Source organism: Hesperophylax consimilis, chromosome 3 (assembly GCF_061612785.1).
Source record: "Hesperophylax consimilis isolate HC1 chromosome 3, BYU_Hcon_1.0, whole genome shotgun sequence".
NCBI lineage: Eukaryota > Metazoa > Arthropoda > Insecta > Trichoptera > Limnephilidae > Hesperophylax > Hesperophylax consimilis.
Window position 1 is genome coordinate 33752733 of NC_142838.1, and position 10563 is coordinate 33763295.

Genomic DNA, 10563 nt, shown 5'->3' on the forward strand with positions numbered 1-10563 from the left:
TGACATGCAGTATAATTTTAATTCTTATTACTGCTTAAAAATGTTTCTTATATTTTTTTAATATTGTTTTTATATTAATTTTTGTATCTACCTTACAAATAATATAATCAATCTATGTACCACTAACATGTTACGGGCCTGAGCCTAGTATGGTAGTCGAGAGTGTAAGTACAAATAAGTAATAATATTAAGAATATTATGAAAAAATTATACTAACCTCATGAAAACTGATCGGGTGCTGGTGCTATTGGAAATTCGCCCTAGCTGTAATTTTTCGATATGCGATTTAAACCTGTATCCCATGAGAAAGTGCACAAAAAATGTACAGAAACTCTTAAACACCTTAAATTTCATTTTTAATTTCGCGCATCTATCCCCTATGAAACGATATTGTGTTCCAAAGGAAAAATAAATAATTTTTTTAGAAAAGTTAAAAAATTTTTAAGCATTTTTAGTTTGTGCTATGAAAATGTCATTCTAGTAAAAGCGTCGTTTGATGACAAATTTGCTAGCATCCATATACATAGATATATATATATCCCATATGTTACACGGTATGTAGAGGAACTACCTCAATCTTTATAATGCCGAGATATTTATGATGTGGAAGTTTTACAGACATTGTGTATGTCATTTGTTGAAAACTGTGAGTTTATGGGATTAGTTGGCGGAGTTGGGGTAATCCAGGAGATGATCGCAGCCCTCTGTGGAAATAGATGGCTCGTTAAACCTGGCGGTAGAAGCCCAAGTTAAATGGTCGTGCTCACAAACGAGCAGCGCACTAGGTACTAAATGAAGCCCATCTTAATGATAAATTGGTGGAAAATTATTGTTGTTGGCAAATACGAACGAAAATCCCACGTATTCAATGACGTGTATCTGTGAAACAGCAAGTAATTATTGCCCAACATATTTAATTTGAACTACTCACGACCAGAAGATCTAACTAAATTGCATCTACTGCATTTGTTTTTATTATAACCTATTACATTAATTTTATAATATTAAGTAAATACTTTGTGACACCATTTTAAATCATGTAGACTCTCATTTATAAATGTTTTAAGTTTTACGCAGCTGGAAACCACGCATTAATGTATGATAAATGGTTGTTTATCAGTTGCGTAAAATTTGAAACACGTTTATTGGTAAGGGGGAAACCTAATATATAATTTATTTAATGATAATATTTCACATAACAGCTTATTAGTTACCTTATTCCATCACTTATTGTACTTAAAATGTAATTCTAATTTTTATTATCTTCGTATCCCGACCAAGGAATCGTTGGTTCTGAAACTTGTTGACATTTATTGTGAAAAATAAATTGATTTACTATTGTTTGTATAAAAAAAATACTTGAACTTACAAGCTTTTGTAAATATTTAAGAGAATATATCACAATTCACGAACAGTAAAACAGATCATATTATTGTAAAATATTTTTTTAAATCCAAAACTTTGTGGTTTAACAGTTAAAAATTAAACAAATCATTCAGTATGAACTCCTTGTAATACGCAAAAATTATATTCCTATTTCCGATTTATTATAATTTTCAAAATCTTTCAGAATTTTACTTACTTAATTTACCGGTTAAGTGAGTACAAAGTGCTGTAAAATTGTAACATTTATTTGATTTTTTGAACATTCAAAGGTCCGTAAGTTATACATTACAATATTATTACATTGAAATGGATACTTTTTTTATACGAAAGCTAGCTTTTACCCACGGTTTCGCTCGCACGATGCTTGGGGAGAAACTGTACAAAGAATTTTCCCACGGAATGAATTGTTTTTACATGGATAAAAAATAGTCTATGTTATTGCCTAGTCCTGCAAAAAATTATGTTGATCGGTTGCTCCAAAACAAACCAACACATTATCGCATTTATAATATTAATAGTTAGGATATTATTTTGAACTCAGAAGATCAATGTTGTTGATTAGCGTAAATCGAAAATCGTGCCTAATTTAAGCATTCATTGACCTCGTCTGTCTGCTCTCGCCCGGAATCTACAGAAAATTCGATAACTTTTGATGAAATGGAGTTAATTTGGCGCTTCCATTCCAAAGGACCAACTCTGATAGTTGAGCGGAATATATTGACTGAAGTTTGCCGTGTTTTCAAGTTCCGATCGCAATTTCGTCAATAACCCTGCCCCTAGCGCGACCGATTGAGAGCTTTCCCAGAGTTTCGGGAAAATGGCAAAACACTTAATTTGAATGGAAATTAGGAGGACACTACTAAGAAATGTTGTCAGTTCCATTTTTTTTGCCGTTGATAAACCTGAAATTAAACACATTCAGATATTTAAACTTATGATGAATTGAAAAAAAATAAAACTCTTTTTTCAATTATTTTTTTTTGACAGTCACCAATATCAGCTTATTAAAGCAATCTTTGGACTGGTACAATTATTTCTTAAACTATGGTTTACATAATATCTATAACCAATATTTGTGGGAGATGGTAAACATGGGAGGTACAAAATGATTGTATTACAACCATATAGATTTTACTAACTTCGTTGCTATGACGTGTTTCACAGGTGAATTTACAATTACTTTATTATTATCAAAAGGCATAATTACCTCGCTTATATAGATTAATTAATTATTTATTTAGGGAATACATTACTTGAAATATTATCACCCATTTACAGTTGTCAGGCAGGTGCTTTATTTTAGGGTATTGTCTCGTCTTAAATAACGATTAATCAGTTGTAGGTAGAATTATCTTTCTTATATACAAATCTTACTAGAAATGATTTTGCAAATAGTTGCGTTGACCTAGAAATTAAATACAGAAACGGCTCGTTTCATGACACCAGAGCTTAATACAATTTTTGTTCGTAGTAAGGATAATTAAAACTAACTGTTATTTTACTTTGAATCAGAGGTGTATATATAATGATTAAGATTTACGAAAAATATGGAGGGTAGTAGGTAAGTTTTGTTTTTAAATGTCTTAAAAACTTCTTAAAAAGGTAAAAAATTAACTAATAAAATTTAACTCTTTTTGTCGAAATAAGCGATCAATTTACCTTCCGAAATATTTTTTATCGAATCTGTGAAACACTGTTATAACCTGTAAACGAAACGCTACCAAATGTTGTATAAATCTTATTTACCTACGAAAGCAGAATATCTCTTGCAAAGAAGCATAAAAGTAAAATTAATACCTATAGCATTATATAATAGTTATAGATATTTCGAAGTTATTCGCCTGTGCTCGAATCATTTCATATTTCTGTGGAAATGGAATTCAATTGAACGACAGAAGAATACGGTACATAATAAATAGTATTATGTTAGTATATTGTATAGGACATTCACTATTTGTATGGGAACATTCATATTATACACTATACAGGATCGTTACAAAACGTGGATGCAAATTATGCTAAAATTTCACTTAATTTCGTGTTAAAATCGAACTTCTTGTTAATAATAAGTGTTTCCAAGGATTTAATAACGTTTATGTATAAAAAGGAGAGACCTTTTCACACAAGAAAAAACATTTAGTAAAATAAAATATCTTTGAAGGCAACATACTAAAGTTTATTTTTTATTGCTTTGAAAAGTAAAAAAAAGTAAAGGAAAGAGTAATACGCTCGTAAAATTAAACAAGAATTATCTTATCTCGAGTTCAATTCAGTTTTTTAATTCACTCCGTCAAAAGATAACGTAAATATACGATTTTCTATAATCTTTGCCTCTTTTGTGAATGAAGACTAATTGGTATCCAGAAGTCGACCAAATCACGTCGACTTATCTGACAGGTCTTATAAGGAATGATAACAAAACCTAGTGAATAAAATTAAAAATTGATTGATCAATTCGAATACATCAAGACTGGACTCAAATCTGCACTGTTTCAGGACATAAATATATATAAAAAAAATATAAATATGTTTGGGTAAAAACTAGAATATTCTTGTGAGAAAAAAAAGATCCAAAGGATATTTAAATAAGAAATTTGAACGATACAAATATTAACATGATTTAAAAACACTTATACACCATTTACACAAAATTCTCAAAGGAAGACATTTGCACTAAAACCAGCCACTAAACACGAACTAACACTAATTTTATCTAAATTCAAACCGGCAAAGTCATCTGGTAGTGATGGAAAAAAACAATGAAACAATAAAATACTTAAAAGACGAACTTATCAAACAGATACTCTTCCTAGTAAACAAATCCATTACGAAAGCAGATTTCCGTCATAATTCAAAATAGGGACTATCACACCAATTCATCATAAATACAACAATAATTATAGACCAATTACAATTTTAAACACTTTATCTAAAATCGAAGAAACTAAGATCAAAAATGCACTCATCAATTACCTAGAATCAAACACACCGTTTTCTCAGAAACAATTTGGGTTCAGAAAAAATCTAGAAACATCCAACACCATAGCCTTCGTAATTGAATATATTAAAAATTCTCTAAACTCACATGAAAATTTTATTGGAATATTCCTCGACTCTTCTAAAGCCTTTGACGCAAAAAATCATTCACATCATTTGAAAAAACTAGAAAATATGGGAATTACTGATTGTATCAGACGCAAGTCCTTTACATTGACTGTAAATAAGGGGTGCTGAATCTTCTAGTCGGTGAGCTGCTTTATGTTCAGGGCCTTTTCCGATTGCTGTGATGTCGTGTATCCAAGGAAAGAGCAGTAGGTAGTCCAAGGAAGCGAGAGGTCAGAAGTCAAAGGCGGTTGTAGTAGTTCCAGCGGGAGAAGCAGTCCAGAGTGAAGCGGTCAGAGTAGATGTCGGAAGAGAGAGACTTGAGATCGCTTTACGCGCAGTATATATAGGACTAGCGGGGGCGTGCACACATCGGTGTGCGCGCGTCTAAAATGCCCCGCGTAAACTAGGTGCATTTTTGTGCAGCTTCGTGTGTTTTCATATGACTTTAATAGTCAATATTAAAATTGTTTATTCAATAGTACTCTTTACGCCGCTTCATCTCATGAAAACTGTTTTTCCCTAGCATTTTTAATGTTTTTATAATAAATTGTACAATATGAATCAGTGGGTCCTCAGACCGATATTGGTGTGAGGAAATCCTTATAACTACTTAATATTAATGTTTACATATTTCAATATTACTTTACAACATAGACGTGAGTCCAGCCTTTCAACCTGTATATTTTTATTTAGCATTGTTGCGGCGAGACTCACGCAAATCTAACATTAATTTGCGCAATTATATATGAAAAGAGAAATATTTCTAGGTTTATCGTGGCTTTACGCTGATTGGCTGACCGTTGCCGCTCACTGTTTGGCCTAGCTTCGCCTGGGAAACGGAGAGGGGATGCTACGTAAATACTGGGTCCATGGCTTGCGATGTGCCCAGTGCTCTCGAGCCGGGGAGGGGATACTACGTAAATACTGTGTCCTGGCGCGCGTTGTGCTCAGTACTCGCCGGCCGGGTAAATACAGCTTTCTTATCCTCACATGGTCAGACATCTGCTTTGCGGCCTTTGGGTAGCATTGCGTAATGCGTTCGATACATCCTCCCCCCGGTGCAGTATCGGCTGCGCCTAGCAAATTCGAACGTGACGGGATGCTTTTGTCCGGCGGCGATCCATTCGGCCGGTTCCTTTTTGGCGGCGTGGGGGGGCCTCTTGTGATTTAGGGCCCGTGTTTGGTGTCGTCATGAGTACGGCAATTTTGACCGCTGGGCGCACGTACACTCCGGTGTTGGTTTGGACCCGAACGGTCCTTACATGCCCATCAGCGGCGGGCATTGTTTCAATGATTCGCCCGCGGGGCCAACTATTGCGGGGCAAAGCGGGATCCACGATTAGCACAAGATCACCCGTTTTGATAGGGGTACCTGGCTGGTGCCATTTTTGACGTGCGGCTATAGTGGGCAAGTATTCCTTCATCCATCGCCGCCAAAACATATCTGCTAATTGCTGGCTGATTCGCCATTGTTTTCTTAGGCAGACCTCTTCTTCTTTTGCCGCATACAGTGACAGGTGTGGCCGCTTTCCTGCTGATCCCAGCAAAAAATGGTTAGGGGTTAGCGGCTCCTCATCTCTCGGGTCGACAGAGACATGAGTCAGCGGGCGATTGTTCACTATGTACTCTGCTTCTGCCAGGGCCGTGAGGAGAGTTTCTGCTTTCGGTGAGCGCTCTTTCATAGTTGACTTGAGGGCTCTCTTTATAGAGCGCACGAGGCGCTCCCAAGCTCCCCCCATGTGGGGAGACAGGGGGGGGATAAATTTCCACGATGTTTTTTGTGTTGCAATGTAGTTTTGTACTCTGGGGTCTCGACTAATTGATTCCAGCGCGTCTCGAATTTCTTTGTCAGCGCCATGGAAATTAGTCCCATTATCGGAGTATATACATTCGGGCTGGCCTCGTCTAGCTGACATTCGCTGCATTGCCATTATAGCTGAATCGACACTTAGTGAGGCCGCTAGCTCGAGATATACAGCTCTGGGTGACAGGCAGGTGAATAATGTCCCGTACCGTTTCTCTCGACGCGTGTCCACGGCGTCGAGATAATCATCCATATATTTTTTTTCCTGTATGGCTTTTGCCGCGGCGGTATATTGCACTTTGTGTTGCTCAGCTACCTTGTTTCGCACGAATTGCGCGCTGCTTGGGGAACAAGTTGCCCCAAACATCATTGCGGTGAGCATGTAAGTGCTCGGCTCTTCATTTGGCGTTGCTCTCCAGATAAATAGTTGAGATGGTTGGTCCTCACTTTTTATTTTTATTAGTAAGAACATTTCTGCAATATCTGCCGCGAGCGCGATTTTTCCTTCGCGGAAGCGCAAAATGTTACCCAATAGCGAGGAGAGCAGATCGGGCCCTGTTAATAGCTGATCGTTTAATGATACACCTCGACAGCGGCTTGCTGCGTCGAAAACCACTCTTAGCTTTCCCGGTTTATTGGGATTAACTACCGCGAAATGCGGTAGGTACCATTTTCGAGGGCTTGGAATGGCCGCCTCCTGAATATTTAATTTGCGCGCGTATCCACGTTCGATCAGAGAATTAATTTTCATTTTATATGCTGCTTCTAATTTATTATTTTTCGCTAGCTTTCTCTTTAATGCGTATAATCGTTTTAGCGCGCACTGTTTGTTGTCAGGTAGGCGCGTATTGTCTTCTTTCCACAGTAGGCCCGTTTCCCACCGGTCGGTGTCATATGGCCGAGTGGTGTTTTCCATAAGAGCCTCTGCTCGCTGAATGGTCGCATTTACGCGTGTCGCTGACGTCACTCCAAGTGAATCGATCGCAAAGTTTTGTTTTATTAGCTCTGAGAGCTGTTGATCTCCACTCTCGGCTTCGCCGATAATGCTCAGCGTTATATTTTCTACGGGATGAACGCCTCCATGCGCGATCCAACCGAGTGCAGTACGGGACAGCATTCTTTTCTCTGTGTCTTCGCGCACCTCTCTTGACACGATAAGATGCACGTTGTCCTGTCCCAATAATATTTTTGGTTTCACTTGGCACCGACCGGCTATGTTTTGTTGAGGTAGGTCCAGGTTTCGCACTGTATTCGCCGTAATAACATATTCGTCACCGTCTCCGCGCACTGATAGTTTAACTCGCCGGGATGTACTATCCGACGAACACATACCACTTGCCCCGTGAATACGGAGCCCGCGGGTCGGCCCGGTTGCTCCCACTTTGTCCGCTGTTTCATTGTCTAGAAGGGTCACAGTTGACCCCTCATCTAGTAGGGCATAAATTGACACTTGCCCGTTTGGGCCACATATGGTTACCGGTATCACTTTCAACAGCACTGATTCATGTCCATACGACGTGGTACTGGTTACAGTTTGGTTTTCACTATCGCGCGAGGTACCGGCAGATGATTTCACACGCGACGGGTCGTGCAGTAGTTTATGATGAGGAAGCCAACAAGAACCCACTCCACACCACACACGATATTTGCACGCTCTCGTATGGTGTCTTGCGTCTAGACATTTATGACAAAGTCGGGAATTTTTTACTATTTCCCATCGTCCGGGGACATTTTTCCCCAAAAACACGGGGCACTCGTGAATTTTGTGCGAATTGAAACACTGTGCACACTTTTCGCTCTCCGTATCGGTTTGAGAATTTTGCGCATATACTTGTTCCCGTCGCGGTCGCATTGGAGCCCGAGCATTGTCAACTAAGCCCGAACGCGGGATTGCGTTTGTGAGCCGCTTTAGAAATGCGGCTAATTGTTGAATTGTCGCACTTATCACTTGATCGGCTATTTTATCCAACCACGCCACTCTGAGCACAAGAGGCATTTTCGATGCAATTTCACTAAGTAGCGCGGGGTTAGATAAATAATCACACTTCAGACTGCCGAGTGAGGCCACCACATTTTGAACTGTACCCGAAAACTCAATAAGTGCGTCGTTTGATGCATCTTCGGGCAGCCGCGGTAACTTTTTTATTTTTTCAAACATCAGTGATGCAATAGTGTGAGCACCACCGAACCGATGTTCTAACACGTCCATTATTTCCGGTACTTGCGTGGGGTCCAATAGGAGTGGACTTACTGCTTCACGAGCCTTGCCTTTCAATGCTCTCTGAAGGCGCATGAGGTTTTCTGATTGCGTCATCCCACATGTAGACGTTGATTGATAAAATTGAGCGCGCCATGCTGGCCACTCTACGGCGTCTCCGTAGTATGGTGGGAGGTCCTTAGCGCTTGATTGGCGTGCGATAAGGGACGCCATGCGGTTTTCTTCTTCGGGCTGCTGCCGCGGAGTACCGCCATTTTGCGAGGCGCGGAAAGCCTCCGTCATAAAGGCCGCAAACTGTTGGAACGGATTTGCTGGCGCCGTTTGTTCCGTTCTATTATTGACCCAGTCTTGGGTTTGTCGCGCCGTGTCATCCTGCGTGGGATGGCCCGGGAATGTCGCGTATGTGTTGTTTGCAGGCGGTGTCTGGCCGAACTGCGTATGTGGTGAGCCCGGCTGATATTCCGGATTGTAGGATGCTGCGGGGATTTGTGAGGCCCCTTGAGCTGTAGTTTGTGTCGGCTGTTGTCCGGATATTGCGGCCGGATACTCCGTGTTGATGATAGCAGGCTGCAGAGGGGTTGTTTGGCCTCGCATCGTGGTGTTGGATGCTGAAGACCGGTACTCTGCGCTGTTTTGTTGTGCGGCACCTTGCATGGAGCCTTGTAAGGCGCCCTGCATGGCACCTTGTTGATGTGTGGTTGCCTGTTCTGTATGTGTGTCAGGTTCCACTAAAGGCGCTTGTTTTTTCGTAGGAGCCGCTATTGAAGCGATGAGGGCCTCCTGTAATTTCCGATTTCGTCGCCTTTCTGCTCTCAATTCTCGCCTCAGTTGTTTGAATGAATCTGCATTTGACGCCTCGCTGTCTGATGATGAGTCATGGATGGGTATCTGTACCGGAGAATTGTCCGATATCGCCATTCCAGTGACTTGTGGCTGGGCGGCCCTCACCGCGGCGGCCGCATTAGCGGGAGGCGTAATTGTAGAGGGACCGGCGGGGTGCGGGGTACTGCTAGCGGCTTGTGACTCATCCTGTCTGGTTCCCTCCATTGTATTCTTCCCGGAGCGTAGAGATGGTGTCATCTTGGCAGCTGGAGACTAGAAAATGCGGCTGCGAAGGACCACACAATGTATCAGACGCAAGTCCTTTACATTGACTGTAAATAAGGGGTGCTGAATCTTCTAGTCGGTGAGCTGCTTTATGTTCAGGGCCTTTTCCGATTGCTGTGATGTCGTGTATCCAAGGAAAGAGCAGTAGGTAGTCCAAGGAAGCGAGAGGTGTCAGAAGTCAAAGGCGGTTGTAGTAGTTCCAGCGGGAGAAGCAGTCCAGAGTGAAGCGGTCAGAGTAGATGTCGGAAGAGAGAGACTTGAGATCGCTTTACGCGCAGTATATATAGGACTAGCGGGGGCGTGCACACATCGGTGTGCGCGCGTCTAAAATGCCCCGCGTAAACTAGGTGCATTTTTGTGCAGCTTCGTGTGTTTTCATATGACTTTAATAGTCAATATTAAAATTGTTTATTCAATAGTACTCTTTACGCCGCTTCATCTCATGAAAACTGTTTTTCCCTAGCATTTTTAATGTTTTTATAATAAATTGTACAATATGAATCAGTGGGTCCTCAGACCGATATTGGTGTGAGGAAATCCTTATAACTACTTAATATTAATGTTTACATATTTCAATATTACTTTACAACATAGACGTGAGTCCAGCCTTTCAACCTGTATATTTTTATTTAGCATTGTTGCGGCGAGACTCACGCAAATCTAACATTAATTTGCGCAATTATATATGAAAAGAGAAATATTTCTAGGTTTATCGTGGCTTTACGCTGATTGGCTGACCGTTGCCGCTCACTGTTTGGCCTAGCTTCGCCTGGGAAACGGAGAGGGGATGCTACGTAAATACTGGGTCCATGGCTTGCGATGTGCCCAGTGCTCTCGAGCCGGGGAGGGGATACTACGTAAATACTGTGTCCTGGCGCGCGTTGTGCTCAGTACTCGCCGGCCGGGTAAATACAGCTTTCTTATCCTCACATGGTCAGACATC

General features: G+C 40.6%; 1 protein-coding gene across 1 annotated transcript; it reads right to left on the bottom strand.

Moving 5' to 3' along the window:
- Positions 1–5567: 5567 nt before the first annotated feature.
- LOC149425321 (uncharacterized) lies at positions 5568–9593 on the bottom strand. The gene has a single exon (XM_089650764.1). The coding sequence runs from the start codon at positions 9591–9593 to the stop codon at positions 5568–5570; it is 4026 nt and encodes a 1341-aa protein (XP_089506890.1).
- Positions 9594–10563: the final 970 nt, after the last annotated feature.